This window comes from Bactrocera oleae, chromosome 2 (assembly GCF_042242935.1).
Source record: "Bactrocera oleae isolate idBacOlea1 chromosome 2, idBacOlea1, whole genome shotgun sequence".
In the NCBI taxonomy this organism is placed as follows: Eukaryota; Metazoa; Arthropoda; class Insecta; order Diptera; family Tephritidae; genus Bactrocera; species Bactrocera oleae.
This window is the reverse complement of record NC_091536.1, coordinates 64,127,206-64,149,958: the sequence shown is the minus strand read 5'-3', so window position 1 is coordinate 64,149,958 and position 22,753 is coordinate 64,127,206. Positions and strand designations below refer to the sequence as shown.

The 22,753-nt window shown below is 35.3% G+C and overlaps 2 protein-coding genes across 3 annotated transcripts; both read right to left on the bottom strand.

Moving 5' to 3' along the window:
• Nucleotides 1–18,312: 18,312 nt before the first annotated feature.
• Nucleotides 18,313–19,601, bottom strand: LOC106622427 (uncharacterized). The gene is made up of 2 exons (XM_014241600.3): nt 19,219–19,601; nt 18,313–19,159 (listed from the first exon to the last, which is right to left on the bottom strand). The coding sequence occupies exons 1-2, from the start codon at nt 19,504–19,506 to the stop codon at nt 18,437–18,439; spliced, it is 1,011 nt and encodes a 336-aa protein (XP_014097075.1). The 5' UTR covers nt 19,507–19,601; the 3' UTR covers nt 18,313–18,436.
• A 773-nt stretch (nt 19,602–20,374) lies between these two features.
• Nucleotides 20,375–21,794, bottom strand: LOC106622426 (uncharacterized). Of its 2 annotated transcripts, none has more exons than XM_014241599.3 (3): nt 21,775–21,794; nt 21,243–21,581; nt 20,375–21,183 (listed from the first exon to the last, which is right to left on the bottom strand). In XM_014241599.3, exons 2-3 carry the CDS (start codon nt 21,552–21,554, stop codon nt 20,422–20,424), a joined length of 1,074 nt encoding a protein of 357 aa, XP_014097074.1. In that variant the 5' UTR covers nt 21,555–21,581; nt 21,775–21,794; the 3' UTR covers nt 20,375–20,421. The 2 variants fall into 2 exon arrangements, with proteins under 2 accessions (XP_014097074.1, XP_014097073.1); XM_014241598.3 differs by lacking the exon at nt 21,775–21,794 and adding an exon at nt 21,657–21,765.
• Nucleotides 21,795–22,753: the final 959 nt, after the last annotated feature.

Below are 22,753 nucleotides of genomic sequence, written 5' to 3'. Positions count from 1 at the left end.
CATATGTACATACACTAGGTAGAAAAAGTCTCCGTTCACTGAGTACAAAATCTTTTTAACCAAAATAAAAGTTTGACCAATTGACCAATTAAGACATTTTTTTTGTGTCATATATAATATCATAAATCATATCTTTTCGCTTAAAAAAATTTCCTTTTTTTCAAATTATTCAATAAACAAAAGCCACAGAGTTCATTTTCATTTTAAGAACAATTAACTTAAACAGAAAAAGCCTACGCTCATCAACCAGAACACAATAATATCAAGTAATTATAAAAAGTTGTATAGCTGGTGGGGTAGCCTCGAAATATTAGAGCTTCTGCTAGACGTTTATACATGGAATGTACTAATTTTCTCGTATCTTAGACTGATATTTTACTTCATTCATCCAATATAATGGTATTGAGCATTTCTTTGCCGATAATCGTATGTGTGCGAATTCTGTGCTCCAAAAGAGCCCATAAATGGTCAATTGGATTGAGGTCAGGTGATTGTGGAGGTGAATGTAGCTGTTTTGTAGCATTGTAAAGAAGCTGAATTTAGATAAACAAATTTATTCATTATATTTTCGATAAACTCAATGCCACCAACTCCACTTGCTGCCATACACCCCATCAATTGAACTCCACCCCCACCATGCTTTACGGTTGAAGTAAGATTTCGCGCTTCAAAGGCCGTACCAGTTTTTCGCCACACCATCTGTCTTCCTCTTTTTTGCAAATATACTATATTTGGTCTTATCCGACCATAAAACTAATTCCCAGAAAGATATACTTGTACACTTGGTTATATGTCCGTTTGCGAATGCAATGCGCTTCATACGATTTTTTAAGGAAATGAATGGCTCTTTGCGTGCAAATCGCCCATGATAACCAGCCCTTTTTAATATTTTTCTTGATGTGTCGCTGCATATTGTTTTTTTAAATTGTAGTTTTCCATCTTCTGCTATTTGGGAAGCAGTTAAACGCGGATTAACCTTTACAAGAGGTACAACTTTGCGTGTTTCCCGATCAGTCAATATTCTCGTTTTTTTTTAAAGTCTGGATGACGTATCGCACTGATGACTCCGTTCTGTTAACAACTCGTCCAATTTCACGAAAGCTTTTACCGTCCTCCCTTAATTTTAAAATTATTTTCCGCTCATCAACACATATTTCTTTGCCTTTTGCACTCATTTCGATTAACGCTGAATAACTCGAAAAATTTACTCACAAATTGCAGATTTTTCCTTCGATTATCTAAATCTGTATTATTGACAACAACGCACAAAAAATTATCAGGTCTTAAACGCGTAGAAACTACAATAAACTAATGTAATAAGCAGTGAGCGGATACTTTTTCTGCTTTTTATTCATAAGTAGAATTCAAAAAATGCCGTTAGCTTTGCAAACGCACATAGGAATTCCATGAAATTTGGCGACTGTAATGCTATTAGCATGCGCATCTGATATTCTGAAAAGAACTTCAAAAACTCATATATTTTATTAATATTTTTATTGAAACACATTCCACGGATTGGTGAGCGGAGATATTTTCCACCTAGTGTATGTTCCTTGGCACCGAACAAAGGTGGGTATTGCAGGTGGGCGTCATCGGAACACTGCCACGCCCACAAAACGCAATTAAAATAAAACTTATAATTAAGCACTAAATTAAGATACCGAACTGTAACTTGGTACACCTGTTGAGTGAATTTGTTTTAAAAGAATGTGTAGTGCCGCCCTTTAATTAGTTTATTGTTCATTTCTTCCAAGCCGCTGAAGCTAACTCAACCAAATTTGCTGGGAGGAAGTCCTTTTAGCATTAAGCAAAGCTACTTAAGCCTCCAGATACCGAAAATGTGGACCCCAGTTCCTTTTGCGAACTTTTTACCGAAAACATCGGTTAACCAGTCAGATATATTATTGAAATTCGAAAAGACTTTTCCCCGGCTTTGATCCTTGCAAGTTGCAAGAGTATGAAATGTTCAGTTACAACCGAACTTAGATCTTTCTTACATGGTTTTTTTTAATACGTGCAAAACAGGCAGCAAATGCGGATGGATAAAATATTTATATTTAATTTCTCAAACAATTTAGCAAATCAACAAACAAAAAGATAATTTTACAGGCGTGATTTGCTAAAAATGTTTCCTAAATTTATCAAATTTTCCTTCATACTTCAACTTTTCAGCTAATTACTCTCATATATACCTACTGTTTGTTAATATTATAAACAGTTCGAAATGAAAAAAGGTTTGCGTGGCACCCCTTAGATTAACTCAATTCAGAATTCACCTCTCGGAAATACTTGCCGTTTATGATTATAACATAACGCATAAACATACGAGTATGTGTTGCAATTTTTTTAGATAGGATAGAGTTTACGGCAATTATATCTCAGACAATAAACGAAAGGGTAACTCCATAATTTATCCTTGCCATAATATAAGCTTACGGCGAAAATTGATGACAGTTATTCATTACTTCATTATACAAGTATATCTTGATATAGTCCACACTTTGTTAACGCTTTTTCGCAAGAATATCTTATTTTCAGTAGAGCTTGATCTTATTACTCTCTAATTATGTCAACATATGTTTCAGATGCAGGTTTATAAAATTCAATATTTGCAATTCGGACAATATTGTTTAATATGAGGTATAATAAAAAATTAAAATGAAAAACTATATAATTTTTTCTGAACATAGCGATGAGGCTTTAACACCCAAATAACTTAAAACCCTTTTTACCTTGAGTGTTACAACACAATATGCTTGAGCTTTAAAAATTTCAATACCTGTATGTACCTAAACAAATATCCTACAGTTGTTGCAACATTAAGCTGAAATTTAAAAGCATCGAATTCGATCGAAATGAAAAGAGGAGAATAGAATAGAGTGGTAGGACGTCACTGCGAAGAAATAAAATAAAATCAAGCAAATTTATGCGAAGTATTATGGAGCACCATAAATCATTGTAAAGTGAGTAGTCAGTGTTGAGTGGAGAGTGGTGAGTAGGGTATAGCCCAAAGTAATTTGCAACAAATGAAATTCTAGTTTGATTTCCATAATGAGTAGACGACGAACAGACGGCTCGACTGCCGGTGTTGTTGAATTTCGAAGGACTACATGTGCTGATAGTTCTGGTTTAGCGTAAAACGTACACACACCTTTGCACTTTTATGCTTGTGAAATAACGAAAATCTATGAAAAGAGTTGACAAATTGGAAGTCACGTTTACCCGCAAATAACGGTATGCCAGCGATGTGAGTTGAGTTGAGTTTGTTTGTATTTTTGCGCTTATGTATATGTGTTTGATTTTCTCTTTTATACGATTTAATGGCGTGATATTTGAACATTTTAGGCGTGCAGTGCGCCGTCGATTCACCAGAATGTCAGGTTTTGACCCCAGGCAGACATATTTACATATACAAGTATTTACTTTAATATATCCTTATGTTTTGCATGCTGTAAGAAAAACTTTTAACTTGTAATCAGTGATTGGTTGGATTTGTCTGGGAACTGGTCTGCTTTTTGCCAAGCAGAAAAGAAATAATAATAATCATAATAACGAAAATAAATATAGATGAAAATAAGTACTAACTTTTAAGGGATAATGGAGTTGCCCACCTAAATTCAAATATTCACATAGTGCCAAATTCTATGGCATTAAAAATGAACCAAAACCACGTGAATAACATTTATAAGCGATGGTTGCACAGTAACGGTCGCAAAACATAACTGCGACTATCAGGACCACCTATGGACAAATTCTCGGGGGTGTGATAGCACTCGCTGGCCGTGATTTATCTGATTTCTCTCTATTATTTGCTCATTACACCCTGAACAGGGTACATACAAACTGAACGATCGGCATCAAGTGTTTGTAAATATTTATATTTGTGAAGGGTATTATAGCTTCGGTGCAACCGAAGTTAACGCTTTTTTCTTTTTTTTTATTATCCCTTTGATCTTAATCCACAAATTGAGAAACCGACATATTTAAACCGATTCCTATTTGATAATGAGTTCTACAGGCCCTTTTTCCATAGCAAGAATACGACATTGTTGGTTTAGAGGCGAGCGCTTCGGAAAACACTTCAAGAGTCTACTGAAGTTATTAAAAGTCATTTGCTGAAGGCCATCCCAGACGAGACTTTCAACAAGTGTATGGAAAATTGGATTAAGTATTGGTTCATATGTTTGTATTGGCTCAAAAGGAGCATTTTTTGAAGGCGATAATAAGATTTGTCAGTCCGGGTTAAATTTATTTAGGTCAGATGCTATTTTTCTTCATGGTATTATTTAGTCTGGATATAATTCTCGGATTTTAAAAAATTTTAAAGATTTTATATCCTCGAGAAACGTAAAATGCCTATCGAATCAATATTTTAAGATTTATTCATCTTTAATCAAAGCGTAATGCTACTTCTCTGTAGAAATTAAGGAAAAGCTTCCGAATCAATACTTTTATTACATGAAGCATTTGTAAAAGGGTGCATTGTAGTCTAACTTTTACTAGAATAAACCTGTCACTAATAAAACTCAATCCGAATGCGACCACTTCGGCCCCTCACTGCGGTGTGTATATATTATAAAACCTAGATAAGTAAGTGGGAATTTTTAGTGAATGTTGGGAGATATGTATGTAGATCATATACATTTATCAATACATTTATTGTCACTATAGCAAACTACATATGAAGTTCTTATGTATGTGAAGTACAACAACAAAACTGATATAATCATCGCTGTCGGCGGCTCGTTTTCAACATTTGCAACGCGTGCAATTTTAAAGTGTCATGTCAAAGCGTTTAGAATTTTATGGGCCACAAAAATGACACCACATGTGACGTGTGAATGATGACACCCGGCTGCCGAGCGTTGCCGCACATATTGCCACACAAATATACATACCTAAATATATATAGACATATATGTCTATATTCAGCCACGTGCTCTTCAGAACAACTAATACACATCTGTGATATGGCTTACGTAGAGTTGTATGGAGGACACATAGGTCTACAAACTGCAATATGTGCGGCAACCACGTATCAAGTATTATCTTGTGTGCGGGTCGTAGCATTTTTGAGTTTTGCAAATTCGATCGAAAAAGAATACTGCTTCAGCACATTTTCAATAAAAGCGAAATATTTGTCTCGTCAAAATGTTGCAACAGCTGCTGTTAGTTGTTGAAATTGTTGTATAAGTATTTTTGCCAACGAGTGGCATTGCGAAATTAAGTAGGCTTATTTAGGTGAAAAAATAGTACGTGCGTTTGACGACTTTTATAAAAGTTTCCCATGAATTGAGTGTGTAAATTAGAAGAAAATAGGTTTCTCGAGATTCTGCTGTAGACTGACTTTAGGTTATACTCTGGTATGGTATGCAAAAAAGTGAGAAAATTAAATACGCTGCCTACAATTAGGCTGATTGTTCAAATACTCGTTAGAGACATAGGGTTCTATATGTAAAAGGATTTTATTCAAGCTTATAAGAGGGAATTTATATTTGTTGTTAAATAATAATTATTGACTATTGAGTTTGCTAACAAAACTAAGCTTTATTTGCCATTAATTTAAATTCAAAAATTCACGAGCTTTAATAATTTAACACTGAAATTGTATATTCTTCTCTTTCTAGCATCGCTCTATAATCACCTTTATGTGTTAAAAATGCCACGGCAATTGTTTTTTGTTTCACATGTTGAGACCATCTTCTGCCGTTTCTGCTACAATCTGTTTTGAAAATTTTTAAAGTTGACATGCATGCATCCATTTGGATGACGTGTCTTAGCCAACAGTGCCACCATGTTTCACTTATGCCTCAATGCCTATAAAAGCACCCAATACCTGAAGTCATTGAACTTTTGAAATAAAAATCCAAAATACATATTATCTTACTATCGTTATCGATTTTATTTTTTTTTTTTGAGTTCGGTTACAAAGCAGCTTCAATTGGGAGGGTGAAAAGTTATATTTTTTTTAGCAGTTCGTCGGCGATTTTCGGAGATGGCACAATTCGTTTTTTGCAATATCCTTCAGATATGGTAAAAAATAATTCTATATTGTTTAGTAATACTAGTTTGTACTTAGTAACGCTATGTTGGACTAACAAATAATTTATTTTAAATATTTGATAACTTTTCAGAAGCATCCAACAGTACAGTTAACTAACATTGTAATTTATCCGAGTTACTTTAATTTTTGCTGAGCAGTTATAATGAAGCTCACATATTTATATGGATACTACCCGAATGTCAACAACATTGTTGTATATGTAAAATTCGGTTGTTAAATTAGTAAAGTTCATGGAACGCTCATAAACATACATACCGTGTATTTATATGTCATTATGATGGTATATACATGTGTACCAATTTGTTTATTGCGTAACACTGTAAGCTTTCATCTCCACACCTAGAGGTACGGCCTTGGGTGTCTACATATTCATAAAGTGAGTGCAATGCGTAAGTCGTAAAACTGTTTTACGACATTTCTGTCACAAATCGTGGCCGAGAGACACCAAAACCCAAAGTGAAATTTTAAATACACTAGCTAGTATATATATGTAAACTTGTATATATACAGGGTGAGGTGTGCATGTCAGTGCGCTGAATAATTCTATCATGCAATAATCCTCACACACACAAATACACGTCGACGCAAAAAATATGTGTAACACGTGTCTGCGCATAGACTTAGTGGGTTTGTGCAACATGCCATGGGCATGCTTGCTTAAGGTGTCACAAATTTATGACTCTTTGACAAAGTGGCGATAAAGCTGAGCCAAAGCTGCCAGCAACACTTTGCGTGAAAGAATAACAACATTGCATAATGGTTTGTGGCAAGTGAAAGCAAATTGGCTACACGACGACAAGGTAAATGTGGAAAAATTGTAGTCCCTAAATACACTCACATAGAGGGGGGTGTACGTAAGCTGCCCTTTGGCTAAATTGTGCAAACTTTGTTTGCAACATTTTTATAACAGTTGTACCGTTATGCATTTATTGTTGCAATCTTTTTAAAGTTGAGTTCCTGCCCGTAAAAGCTTTTATTTTGATGAGCTAAGTTCTATGGTTGTAAAATGATGGATTTGTACATATATTGGTTGTTGTTGTACACGCATGAAGAGCTGCATTGTGTCGATTGTTACATGAATTTTTCTTAAAAAAATTTATTCAGAAAACAAGTAATATAAGTAGATTTAAGTGTTAGTAGTCCACATTCGAAAGATATTAAACAGTTTTTCTTCAAGCTGTCATTAAATTCGAAGCACCATTGGTGGTTTACAAAATTATTACTTTCTTTTAGAGAAATGCCAGCCTCCGAATAAATCTTCTACACCTTAAAAATTCAAAGCGGTTTCATAAATTTCGAAATGGCATCACTGCACAATGAAGCAAGACCAAAAAGGAGTTAATGGGTGTGTTTGCCTAGAGAAGTTTAATCCCATTGAGTTTTGCCGCAATTCGAATGATCTGCAAGAATAGCTAAAGATGTAGTTAATGTTAATTAGCAATGCCAAACTAATATATTATCAGAGCCTTAATCAAGATAGTTACACTTAATTTAGAGATCAAGTTGTGTGCGTAGCCTTTTCTGATTGGCCACCGTTCAACACAAAATAAACGAGCCTGGGTCGGAAAAGTACCTCGGCTTAACTGAATAAAAAGGAATATATTGAAGAATGAGTTATAACATATAGTAACGAGTATATTAAATATACATATTTACACGAACAGTTACAAAGCAATATATAAGTTTTGCAGAATGTTATCGAGTTATCAGGATGCTAATCAATTTTAATCTAAAGTGTAGAAACGTTCCGAATATTTTACTTTTTCTAAATTTTTATCGGAAATTATATTAAGTATTTTATTTAAGTAATCGGTATGGTGCCTTGTTTAGAAAACCACATCAATGCGTGGATCACTGTCCAGATCAACATTAAAAATATATTTCCTGTAACGTAGACCCCATTAACTATTTTTAGTAGATTTTATATATATATAGTAAAAATAAATCCATTATTTTTTCCAATAGATGGCTGTAGTAATCTGTAATGGGATTGGGTTACGCTTTATGGCGTTAGAAAAATAATGCTTCCTACTATAAAAAAGACTTCTCACACAGTTATTTTATTGCTTGACTCAGTATTGATTGAGCACGCGTCAAAGATGGACACTAGTGAAGAAAAAATACGACACAATTTACATGTTTTCTTGGATAAAGGCAAAAACGCAAACCAGGCGGATGAAAGTGTGCATAGTGTTTATGATCCTGATACTATAGTAGTCAATGATGAGCACTTTTTGTTTCTTCGATTTAAAGGAAATCGAAATAAAGAAAATCGTGAAGTCGGACCGCAATGTAGGCCATATTTCGATTACGAATCGCTGCTAAATCAACTGCAACAAAATCGATATGTCTATGAATCGGGTGGTTAAAAAAAATGGAAAATTGTTTCTCTTACGACAACGTCAAGCGAAAGTGATTCGTGGTCGAATCGCGATGAGTCGGCGTAAACGGTGGACAAGCCAGAAATGAATGTTAAGAAACTTTTGCTATGTCTTCGTTTTAAATGGCAGGAAAGCATTTACTATGAGATGCTCTTCTACAGAAATATTGATAATTCAGATCACTACTTTCAACAATTGGACCGTCTGAAGGAAGTAATCGTTCAGAAACGGCTAGCTTTGGTAGATGAATTGTATTTCAAAAGACAACGCCAGGCCGCACACATCAATACTGCCTCACCAGAAGCTGCGGTAGCTTGGTTGGAAATAGTGTAGCCTCCACTTTATAGGTCGGACCTGGCAGTAAGTCACTACCATGTGTTTCTGTCTATCGCGAATGATTTTGCTGGTGAAAAACTTGCTTCAAACCAAGCTGGTGAAAATCGATTGTTCAGTTTTTTGTTGCACCGAAGCTATAATACCCTTCACAAATATATGAGTTTTCCGTACAAGACCTTAATTTTAATCGATCAGTTTGAATGGCAGCTGTATGCTATAGTTCCCATTTGAACAATTCGTTCGGATATTGTATGTAGCTTTGCTTTAGATAATAGTTGATGCCGAATTTGGGAAGATATATATATAAAAAGTACTCGATAAAAGGTCCTGATTTTTATCGATCAGTTTGTATGGCAACTATATCTTACAGTGGTGCGATATGGGCGGTTTCGACAACTGAGCAGTTCTAGCGTAACACGACGAAGTTTCAGTCAATTTCAACTTATATCGATTTCTCAAAAACTGAGGGACTAGTTCACGTATATGCTGACTGACAGACAGCCGGACATGGCTAAATCGACGAAGCTCGTCACGCTTATTATTTATAAGTATATATAATTTAAAGGGCTTCCGACAATTAATTCTGAACGTTACATATTTCACAAGAAACTTAAATATATTTTTTAAGGGCATACTAATGGATTTGTTTTTACTAGATCTTATATTCCACTAACTAAAGTATAATTTATTTCTTCAAATTATACAGTAGTTTGCATAAATATATATATATATAAACATACAGAAATATAAAGATCATAGTTTTGGTACTTTGAAAAAGTTTATATGATTTTTATTTGGTTTGTTCCGCTCCGATTCATTCACATTTTTACTTATCTGAGATCCCGGTCTCATTTCAAACAATTCATAACAAGAGAACATTTCAAATAACTATTATATTCCCGCAGTAATACCGTGATTTTAAGCACTTACAAAAAACCCACCCGATTGCCAGTAAGATATTAACTAGTCGTCTGTCACACAGTAGTCCACTGACCTGGAGATCTTTTCGTTATTATCAGCAAACGAAGCCATATGACACTTTTAAATGGCGAGTCTTTCAGAAAATGCTTTCTCTTCTGCTATCTGAGTAAAAGTAAATGAGTATCTTTAGAATCTCAATAGTTAAGCTTGTATGAAAGTTATGGTATGCAAAACTTACACTTTTATAATATATATAAAAGTACTAAAGATTCCACTATTTTCAAGTGGCAGTATACGTATGTATATAATTGTAAACTTTTTAAAATATTACTGTGCTTGTAAGACATCCGCTTCCTTTTTCTTCTGTCCGCTTATATGGTAGTTGCCAAAGCGTGCTTATTTTTTCACAATATTACTCTTAACAATCACTTAACGGAAAACTAACGGTATAAATAATATTTTATATCGCCCGACCAGTGCTCAAATCGCTCAACGTTATTGGGTCACACCACACTGACATAATCTTCGCGCAGCGTTGCAAGTCTTACTTTTACACCGATACAATTTATGAGCCAACAATTTAATAGTGGAGATTAAGGGCTCGTCTTGTTTATAGAGCATTATGTGCTAAATCATAACTTTGCTGTGACAATTTGCATTTTTATCAGTTAAACTGACGCCAGGGCCCTCATATTTCTTCGCTTCTCTACATTTTTTATATTTTTTTCTATCATCTACAGCATTCCTTGTGCTTTTGCGGTTACTGCAATCGAAATTAATGTGTCCGTTTTTTATTTGTATTTGTCTTATAGCGTGCCATGCTATGCCATTTTTTATGGCGCTTCGCCGCAGATCGTTCTTCTCTCTCTGTCTACGTTTATTTAAGCTACGTGCTACATGAAATACATACATATGTATGTGTATGCTTTTGCTGATTATTGTTTATTTATCCGTTTTCAGGTCCTTTTGTATAGTAATTGTAGAATGATAGATGATAATGTTGGCTGTTGCCATTGTGTTCGGGAATTATGTTTGTAGTTTGTTGCCATTAACGCCACATTTAACGCCGCGATTATGCGTTGTGATGTACTATCATAATATTTTTACTCTTGCAACATGTTGCACAAGAGTATTAAAGTTTTAGTTTAATATTTTTGTTTGTTTGTATCACCATAGAAATAAATAGAGCTTTAAGGATTAATTTCTCGATAACTATCCGTTCGTCCATGCCTTTGTACAATCGATAGCACGTTTAGGATCTTGGTTCATATAAAATAAACTCAAGAAAAATATATGAATGATTACGCCAGAAATATAAATTACACGAGGTGGTTATTAAGTCTATATTAGACCTATATATGGCCCATGATAAATATTTTACCCTGGGCGTGACCGCGTACACTTTTAAATCTCACAAATTACTCGAGAACTTTGAAGCAAATTACAAGGGGTACCAGCTTAAAAAAAACCATATTCCGACCACAAAAAAGTGCACTATGTATAGAACAACAATTGAATCCTCACTACTATTTACTTTGAATTTTCAAAAAGTTTTGGTGTTATGAATCAAATCGTTTTCAAAAATCATTCTATATCTTCCCCGTCCTTTATCATTTGATCAAATCAGATCCGGATTGACAAAAAAAATTGTCACGTATTTTAAACAAACCTGTTATAAGTCACGGCTGGGATGGCTTCAGTAGACTCATGAAGCGTATTTTCCAGTTTCGAAAACAGAAAATAGGTCACTGGGAGCCAAATCTGGAAAATACAGTCTGCGATGACTCTCAATTTGTGTTTGGCCAAAAAGTCAGTCACGATCATGCCAGAATGTGATGGCGCGTTATCGTGGTGAAAAATCCACACAATTTCTGCCCCAAAATATGGTCGTGTAAGACGAATTTCTTTAGGTAGATACCTCAGAAAGTCCCAGCAGTATTTAATATTGACCACAGTGGTTTTTTGGCTAGTTTTTTGAACAGTTTCGACGTCATATTCATAAATCCATGTCTCGTCACCAATAATGACATGTTTGATGAATGTAGGGTTATCAGTTACGGTGTCAATCATTTCTGGTGCGACCCCTACTAGATGTCGTTTTTGCAAACCGTCCCTTGGTGTGAGTCCAGCATTGACACGCTTCATACTGTTATCTCCCTGATGCCAACACGACGATTTTGAAATTCTTTTGTATGTATCTATTCGTGTGCGATACAGTGCGATTCGATATCAAACATCGGTGGCATTGATCTATGTTTTTCCCTAGCTCCTATATTGTATTCCAGCAGATTTATTACCCGGAATGAGAGCTCGAGGACAATGGTCGGCATTTCATAGAACAATTGTGCAAGCTTACTTCACGGGTACACTTATGCTAGAAACAGTCACAGTACGGTAGGATATCTGCGGAAATTGGATTTTTCCCGTAGAAACGATCGTATGTACAAATTGAATAATGTCAACATTTGTGACAACAACTGATTTCTACGTGATCACTACGGGCATAACTTTTGACAAATTTTTTTTCAAATGGCGGTAAGTACGGAAGGGCGGAATGTCCATCGATCAGTCGTTGTTAAGCCAGCGATGAAATAACATCGCGTATGGTCGTCAGGTCAGGTCAGGTTTTCAGGATCCAATATAATTCTTTCACTCACACGCACTTCCTCTCATGCCGAACCAATATAATGTGCAATAATATATATAATATTTTATCAACGCTCCGGATGAAGTCCATTATTTTATGGAAAAAGAAACTACAAATGCATATATTAGCTTACAATTGCGGCAATGAACGTCTTATTTTGATTACTTCTCCGTCTAATATTATTTGCCAGCATATGTGATTTTTATCGCTTGTTTGTTTATTTCACTACTTTCAAGGTAGTTGAAACTCGTAAAACAAAAAAAATTAAATTATATACATATCACTTAATTGATAAATGGTATTTTAAATAGTACCTAAATTGAATTAATTGGCAATTTTCCCCATTACTAAGTTAAAAGTACAACTAAATTAATATCTGGAGCGCATAAAAAGCTGAAATTTGTTTCTAAAACAACACATTTTGTGTCTAAAAGTCGGTGGAACTTCGAAGGTACGATAATAGAGATGTAGGTAGAGTTCAGCGATGAACAAAAATATCACGCTGAGAATTCTATGAAAAGCAACCATATACTGAATATGCCTAAAATCCACTAGTCTAAAATGTGATTATCTGTACTTATTTAAAGCCCACTACTCTTTATATTCGTTAGAGGAGTATTAAATTTAATTTAATTGTGACCTACATACTCATAGATGCAAATTTTAAGTGTTGAGGCTTAAGCTTCTATAAAATGGGTGTTCACCATATATGTATGTACATATATATACTCGCAACAAGCATTGGCTAGCCAATTTAAGTAATTATTGTAGCATGAAAATGCTAGCTAATTTGTTAAAGTTGAATGACCCACTTGTCGAAATGGTCAATACAGTTATATGCTTCCCCGACTGCAATAGCCAACTACCCTACAGACGAAGTGTCTGTGCACTCGCCAGTCGGTGGGTAAAAAATTATTTTAATAACAATTTTATGAGGGCGTAATAAACTGCACAAACCAGTTGCGAAAATTTAGGGCTGTGCAGTCCTTTAGTAAGGTGGGAAGGAAATAACAGCAGTGAGAAAATGATGATAAATTAACGAATTAGATCTGCAGAATTTCAATGGGTAAGTATCGGTGATATCGTTAACCGTTGGTCGTAGACTTGATATCGGTCCATGAAATCAGACACCGTAGGCAAAGTTATAATACTAGACTAATTGCCTTATGTCCTTAAATTATAAATATAACACAATGAAATAATTTCGATAACAATGTGTTGAGGAATTTAATCGAATATAAACTAGTTATAAACTTTATACGCAAAAAAATCAGAATTTGAGTGTTTAGGGGAATATATTGTATGCGAATTGTTAGAAGCTGAAATTCTCTTTTGTTTGAACGAAATACATTTCCGTCTTCAAGAAAACCTTGCATCAGTGTAGTACAATATTATATTCCGCGAAATGCTGAGACCTCCATCATATAAGCTATTGGTAGTTATTTCAATGAACTTTTATAATCACTGAGTAAGGCCAGATCAGATCTTAACATATGGCACAACTGACGCCTAAGTGTACGTTTCACTCTTCATTATAATCTTAGTTGCCTTAGGGTTTTGATAGTGTAACATGCTGATACTTATCAGGAAATAGAACCTCGATAGATTTAAATTTTTTCTTAATTTTTTTTTTGAAACCTTTTAACTACTATTCCCACTAGCTCGGTGGCATGGCTAAAAGTGTTAGTTCCCAAGCGCTTTGGTCCATATTTCGCAAATCAATCAAGAAGGAAGTGCTTAAATATTTCCACCTCGTATTCTTTCATACAGGTTCTGCAGCTGGTATTCGGTTAGATTTTCTACCTTGCAGCGTGAACACCGATAAGGAAAAACCTTGTTAAAACTAGGGAGATGCTCGCCTTACCTAAACAAAGAGCTGACTTGATATCTTACGATCGAGCTTGGGCCAATAGTATTTCGCGACAGCGCATAAAATGATGGTAGCCCTACGCCAAGCGCCCGCAAAGTCCACCTATCTGGTCTTGAACACAAGAGGAGAGCGGAGCACCGACCCCTTCCTTATTTTTCTTTTGATAGCGACGCTAGGGTGCCTTTCCTTGCCAGCTCTTCAGCTTTACAGTTACGTGCGATTTCGCTGTGGCCTGGCACCCATACTAGTCCTATCACAAATGGACTAAATGCTATTGTTAACGAGGTTAGGTATTCTTGAACGAGCCTTGAAAGCGTGACCCTTCTATTATATATGATAAGACTGATTTATTTTGAACAATTCGAATTCAAGCTCCAAATAGAATACAGTTTAACCCGCCTTATGAGATTTTTTTGCAGTTCCGACTAGTCAATATTTGTAAAATATAAGGGATGAGGCTGCGAAGTTAGCAGTTAGTTTTGGCGGTGTTGAAAATAGAACATTATTTTTTTCGCGTGCGTGTCGGTGTAAGGGAGTGCATTTGTGCGTGCGAAGGAAATGGGTCGGTTTTTAAAGTGCATTTAATAGCGCATAGGAGCGCACTCACACATACATATGTACATTTGCACTATCAGGTGTGTAGAGGCGCAGGCAAGGCGGCATGTTGTTTGTAAATAAAGTTGTACATGTACATAAGTGCATGTGTATGTGTGTGTGTGTCAGTTGGCAAACTACTGCACATGCATGTTGGTTTGTTTTTCCACTTGATTTTAGTTGTTATTGTTGTTTGCAAAGGTTTTGTGGCTAACGAGTAGCCGGTAAAATGTTTGAAAAGCAACCGCCGTCGCTCAGGCAGCACCACTCAGCGAACATTAAAAATTTATTAATTAATTGCCGACTACAACAACTATAACAGCTGCAACAACAACAACTTGCATGTGAAGTTGTAGTTTTGTGCAACTTTCTTTTTTCCCTGCTGTTAACTGCAAGTCATCGAAGCATTTGCTTTTCTTTTTGTCTTTATTTGTTATTGTTGCTGTTATTGTAAGGTTTTGCATTCATTTCGCAATTTGCATTTCATTGTTTATTTGTGAGAAAAGGTGCATGTGCTGCCATTGTTTGTTGTTGTAGCAGCTTTTTGATTTTCTGGGTATATAGGGTTCTAGGTGAATCGCTGATTTAATTGCGAGCACCACATGTTAAGAGACCACACATACACATACCAACATACATATGCATGCATGCACTTAAGTGCGAGAGCATGTAATTTAGCAAAACGAGCTGAAAATAAAAAAAGTGCATGCCACGCAAAGCTGAAAATGCAGAAAAGAGCAATGGAAAAATGCTAAAAAAATTCTAATTTTTTTATACTTCTCTGCATTCAAAGCCTCAGTAATTAACTGGATTACGTTCAACGCTCACGCATTTGATTTTATATACAATTTAAGCTCATTAATGTTTAACGGGAAATTAAATATTTTGTGGCTTTTTCCATTTCTACTCGTTTTTTTTACAATAAAAAACTATTTTTATTGCAGAGAAAAATTATATTTTTCACTCTTTCAAGCAATTTCGTACTTGTATCGACTTAAAAGGTATTTTATTTAATTATTTTCTATAAAAAAGCCATTCTATTATCTTACTTATTTTTGAGATAGTTCTCGAGTTTGAGCAATCCGTTTCATTTTCAATGAGCTGAATTATGCTACTAATCGCATCAAATATTTTCACAATGGATTGTAACGAACAAAAAATCGAACACATTTTATACATCGATTAATAATTCGTGTCGACTGATGCATATTTTTTCCGAAGAATATAGCGCAAATTAACAGCTTGTAGCTATGGTTCTTCAAAAATCGAAAATGTTTGGCTTAAGGGCTATTTGCTATCAATGACTTCGAAATTTTCTAGTATTGAAAACACTCATGAAATTTAGAGAAAAAAACAATAAAACAAAATCCAAATTTAGACTAAGAATAGATACAATCAAATGGTTTGATAATATAATAAATAGCTGTCTTCAAATAATCGTTATGTTTCGAATATTTGAAATTTTTAATTGGCTAAAAATTGGTTGAACGTACGCAAACTAATTCTTCCAAAAAGCCCCAATCTTAATGCTCTAAAACCCACAAGTCGATATACTTAGATAATATGTTTTCATCGACTCTGTTTTCTATAATTTTCCATTCCGATTGAGAAACTTTATGTTTATAGCACCAATTCTTGATAAATAACCGTGGTTAGTAGTTTAAATAATTTGTTAGTGAACAAGTGGTATTGGGCCATATTGTCTATATGTGTCTACTTGTTGTAATTATAATATGTTATAGTAGTATTATACTCTCACCTAACCGGTTGTTGGTATCACCTAAAACTAATCCACATAATTATAAAGTTATATACATATATGGTATATAAATGATCAATATTACGAAATTTGGGGGATTCTTTGTGCAAGCAATAATTTAAATAAAAATTAAGATATTTTGATGAAACCTGGTGCACCATGAAAAGGTTGGTATTGCAGATAGCCGGAATCGGACCATTGCCACTCCCTTAAAACGCCATTGACACAAATTAAGATACAAAACTATAATTTGGTATAGGGGATCGCAGTGGGGGATCATCTGCAGTTTCAAAATTATTAAAAAGTGGGTATCTCATAAACCTTTAATGCCAGGTTTGCTTAGACAATTTTTTTTTAATTTTACAAACTACGAAATAAATACTCACTAAATAAATACGTCAAAAACATTACATTTGACAGCCCAAATGCTACAGATAGCCTTTATTGATCCGTTGTCAAAATTTGAAAATGGGCGTGGTACCACCCACCTTTAGGTGAAACACCATATTTTAGAACCTACTCGACCAATTTCAATAAAACTCAGTATCTTGACATTCATGGTGTGAAAATCGCGCAAATTCGGTCAACAACCACGCTTACTTCCCATATAACACATTTATAAATTCTATTTGATTCTTTCACTTTCCAGTATACAAATCAAGCACCAATGAATAAATCGGAATAAAACCTTGCACAAAAATTGTCAAAATAGGACCATAACTGTTCTAGCTTCCAGATACCGAAGATGTGGAACCCCGCGCCTATGGCTAACTTTGTTCCGAAATGATTAAGAAATCTGTGAGATATGATATTGTAATTTGGACAGAATATTTTCTTGATAAAAGTATGTCTGTCTCTCAAAAATGGCTTGAATCGGGTTAGTACTTTTCTTAGCTGCCATATACCTAATATAGAGTTTTTGGAACTTCCACTTGACTTTATACCGCATGTGCCTCGCCTTGACCTTTGCAAATTGCTAGAGTGTAAACCGGTTACACCCGAACTTAGCCCAGAACAGAGTATATTAAGATTAGCAAGAAATTTGTAACACCCAGAAGAAAACGTGGAAGACCCTATATAAATCTATATAAATTATCAGCATGACGAGCTGAGTCGATTTAGCCATGTCCATCTATCTGTCTGCATACATTCACGCGAACTAGTCCCTCAGTTTTTGAGATATAGATCTGAAAATTTGTACATGTCTTTTTTCCCCAAGAAGTCATCGAGATCCTCAGGTTTTACTTGTGTTACTACAGCTGGAGACGTCGTCGGAGAAATTACTACAAAAAAACAGTTGGAATCTTCATTCAGAATTCCAGGTATTCTAATTTAAACATATCTCAGTAGTTTTATAAAGTTTCAAGCTCTGAATTCATTACGGTTTCTCAGTAATCTAGATATAATAGATCTTTTTAAGCTTTACTCTACACCGTGCAGAATTTCACGAAGGTAAGTGGTATAATTATTTTAACTGTGAATTAAGTAAACCGTCTATTTCTTAAAATATGTTTGATAGATTAGGTCTGAAAATATAGGTTTGGAGTCTGTATTGGTAGTTTTATTTCTTTCAGTTCTTAGTTAGTTCTTTTCAGATTCTATTATTTTTAAATATTATTATGAGAAGCTGTCAAGTTCAATATACAGATGTAAGTGGCAAAGTCCTTACACTTAACTTCGACTTTACACAGTTAAGGTTCCACAATTGTTCGTCGTGTCGATTAGGTTAAAAAGCTGACGTTCTCTGACTTTTTTACATTTAATGTATTTTTCACATATTATAGCATTGTTAAAATCTTGTCATTTACATATAGGTATGTATACGCATAAATATATATAGGTGGGAGTGTCGTAGACCTTCGTATCAATCTATAAACGATGAAGTGAATAGTGTTCTTGATTGTCTTCGACGCGTCTCTTCTCTTTCACCGTATTTGTTTGGCATATTTTCCCTTAGACATGACAATAATATGTCAAATTTATAGAAATGTGAAGGCCAATGACATGTGCACGGCGGGGTGCACTTTCTGCAACGTTCTTTCAAAACAGTAGGGTCTGCCTTACGATCAGGCACGAGTAACGAGAATACCGTCGGCGCTTTCAAATGTCGATCCTCAGTCCAAAAGCACGAACATGGTGGTATACAATAACAAGGATTTGGCGGTAGAATTTGATCTGGTTTCGCTGGTTCTTTCGGCTTGCATTTGTAGAGACGATAACGCTTGACGCCACCAAAGAGTTCGGTATGTTCGCGTTTACGTGCCAGCCAACGTTCGAGCAGATCCCAGTGTGAATAATTTGGACTATTCTCGCGTAGCAATTGCATGCGACGCCAGAGGTCCGAACGGCGTACATCCTGATATTTTCGTCCACTTTTCGTCTCAAATAATTTATACAATTCGTAATAGAACTCGGGCGGCAGCGAAATGCTGCGTATATACTTTGTCATTTCGTAATAGAAGAGACCACGTATACCGTAAGCGATATGCTTAATGTCTGCGAAATTTTTTATATTCATAGCGCTCAGCGCTTGTGCATCGACCAACAATAGTTTCTGACCGGTTATAAGATTGATATGAAATGTGTTCTGCAAACGGATCGGTATTAAAATTAGTAAAAACTTCGATGAAATCAAAACGGGCTTACCATATACTGTGGGTAACCATATTTGCGTATCCACTTGCAGACATCCAGCGTCGTCCACTTATACACTGACGGCAAGGGTAATGCATCTATGAGCTGTATGCACAAATTGAGAAGACTGTCGGGCGAAACTTTGAAGACTATCGGCAATGCGTTCTTATCAAAACCCTTTTCGATACGCAAAAACTCACTCGACCTGAATTTGTAGATCCTTATTGGATGGTTCTGCTTGTGTGTACTATGTTGTTCCTTAACGAATTTTTCGTCTGCACTCGCAAAGATCTCACGCATCCCGTAAAGCTTTTACTTTGCCAAGTGAAAATTGCAATAAAAAATGTGTGTATAAATCTTAACATAAATAATAAAAGTAACAAGTTCTCTATTTTGACTTTTGACTTTCACATTTGAAAGTTCCTCTGTCAATTACAAAGTTACACAGTATTGGGAGTTTTTGTTTTAAGCATTTTTTTGGATGTGGAGAGAATTTTTAGCTCTTTGTTGAGGGTACAGTTCTAATAGATAACTATAAGAAATGTACTCTTCTTAAGACGAATATTTTAAATACTTCCTAAGGCCCCAAAAAACCCTCAACTTCTTAAATATGCTTACCCCCAACAAGCCATCAAGGAAATTAATAATATTGACCGATTTACTGACGTCATTTAAGCCTCTGAAAGCTGTTCCTAACCAAACGACTAACGTTTCTCTTCTCAAACCCAAAGCATCGCTTAAAATAGTTTTGCCGAGACTGGAACTCAAAAATATATGAAAGACATGTTCGCATCTTGAAACACAATTTTAAAACATCGATATTATTATAATATTAACTGGTAGATTATATAGGGGAGGAGAAAAAGAAAACGAATATGATGGCCATTTTGCTATAAATCCATTCTTATACCATTTTTTTCGTATATAATTTTGCTATGAGTTCTGTTTGAGCGACTCTTGAGAAATAGTATTACATACTGTTCTTTTGGAGCTAATTAGATATTTTGCAAATATCAAGACTCTCAACAATACATGTGTTAAGTAAGCCGGAAGAAGATAGTTGTGATAAGAATAATTATAACTATATACTCATTTCAGAATTCCTAGATTTTTTTATTATTGGGTGCAAATTTGATTTAAGGAAGTTAAAGAAGGTACACTGACAAAACGAGCTTGAACCTTTGTCATTTATTTATTCATAATTTTCATTACCACTTAAAGAGTGAGCAACCGCACCGAAGTGGTGTTACTACTATAACTTGCAAAACTCGCCCTATAAGCGTTCGAACCATAAGTAGATTTTGTTCTGACATCGGCAGCATATTTAACCGGAAAGTTTCTCTTCAAGCATTGCAGAAGATCATTGGATTTGAAATACCTGCTCGGCCAATGACATGTACAGGGCGGCAGACAGGTCTTGCAGGTGCTCATACGGTTGTCAATCGCTGATACACGATGCGAACGCAGTACCGTCAACACCGTTGGTTTTTTGTAACTAATTTCGGCCCATTCACACGTGCAAATCGAAGGACATTTGCAGAAACTAATTTCAGATGATTCCAATTCCGGTGATTCCTGGCAAGGTACTGTACAGCGATAAAGATTTCGACGACGCACACCACCTATCAGCTCCACAGTAGCCGGTTTGAGTTGAAGCCAACGTTCGAGTAAATCCCAATGGGTTGTAGGCTCATCATTTTTGCGCAGCATTTGCAGTTGGCGCCAGAGTTCAGTTCGTCGCGTGATGTCGTAAAGGTAACCAGTCTTCACCTTGAATAATTTGTACATTTCATAGTAGTATTGTGGTGGTAGTGAGATGCTTCGCAGAAACTTCGTCATCTCGAAGAAAAATAGCTCTCGAATGCCAGCTGCAATGTGTTGGATGTGACAGAATATTTTAATATTTATCGCGATTAGAGCTTGCGCGTCCAGTAGCAAGAGCTTACGTCCTGTTATTAGATTTACACGTAAGGTGTTCTATAAGTAGAGATCACATGGTTTTTTTGCACGATTATTTTTTTCAATATTTACCCCACCTGATATTCTGGATAACCATATTCCCTCATCCACTTACAGCAATCCGCATTCGTCCAGTCGTAAATTTTCGGTAGTGGCAACGCGTCCACTACCTTAGCGGCCAAATTGAGTAGCGTATCGGGCGTGACTTTAAAAACTATCGGTAGTTCCTGTTCTTGGAATTCCGCTTGTTTCATACAAACAGTGTAGGGTTTGAATTTATATGTTTGCAGCTCTGAATGGGTTTCCTTCGTTTTCGGCTTTCTTCTAACAAACTTCTCATCGGATAACTGAAAATAGCCGCGTTTATGCAAAGAGCTGATCTGCTTCATGGTCGAAGCTCAATTTAAATTTTTTGGCTAAATAAATTTTTATAAAAATAATTATTAAAAAATTCTTCAACGTTCACTTGCAATCACATGAGATTTGTTCACCAATTTAATATATATGCGCAACTGCTTAATTAATTTTTTTGTGAAAATAATTTGTATTTCAAAAAAGATAAAAAAAAGTCTGTAAAATTTTAAAGAATATTCTTTTGTACGTGCTTACGTTTGCTATTTGCGTGTTGAAAAAAAACTAGAGCTCACGTAGTGACTGATTTTTGAAATAACGGAATAGAAAACTTTTCGAATATTATTGGGTGATCCATATGCAATGATTTTTAAAATGGATTTTTGATTGTATTTGGTACTGTCTTAAACGATACCTATTGAGTGCGCTGACGTCTGGAGGTTGAAAGTCGCTACAGTCTTTTCCGAAGCTCGTCTGAGAACCCGAACGTACTGTTTGATTTATTAGACAATTTTCAGGCGTTGCTTAGTTTAGGTTAGGTTATAAAGGGTTCTCCAATAAGAGTGATATGATTTAACAAAAAAAACACACTTATTGTTAAGGAAATTCAATTTTTTTTAATTTAGTGTGAAGTACAATCTATATATTTAAGTTCTGAATATAACATCATTCCAATTCGATGAACCCAATTTTCGGGTACTTTTTCCATTAAATCAAGTCGTATGTCATGAATATCCCTTACCTATATTTATTAGAGATGTCTGCAACTGACTTTAACGGACTCATCAAAACGTAGTCGTTTTTCAGAAACCTTCACTCCGTATAAATCTTATCCAATTTTTCCCTGCTGGATGTTTGAAATATTAATACATAAATGAGACTGTACATATATAGCAAATAACATAATGGCACGCTGAAGTGTGCATTTACCAGCTCAAGAACTATTGTGTTAGCCAGTTTTTCACGATTTATTCGTAAGTGTTTGCCGTAACAAAGCAGCACTTGCACTTAAGAGCCAGAATATCTACATATAACCTCGTATATAACTCTGCCGATGGAAAATACATATGCATATGTGTAGGTATGCCACCACCTAAGCCCTATTTCTCCCTACTGTGATTTCAGACTAATCGATGCCAAGTACATCCAACGCCACTTTCACTCAATTTGTGTAGCAGTGGCAAATACACCTCGGTGCCATAAAACTTCAGCAGTCACAAAAGCATTGCCAGCAAAG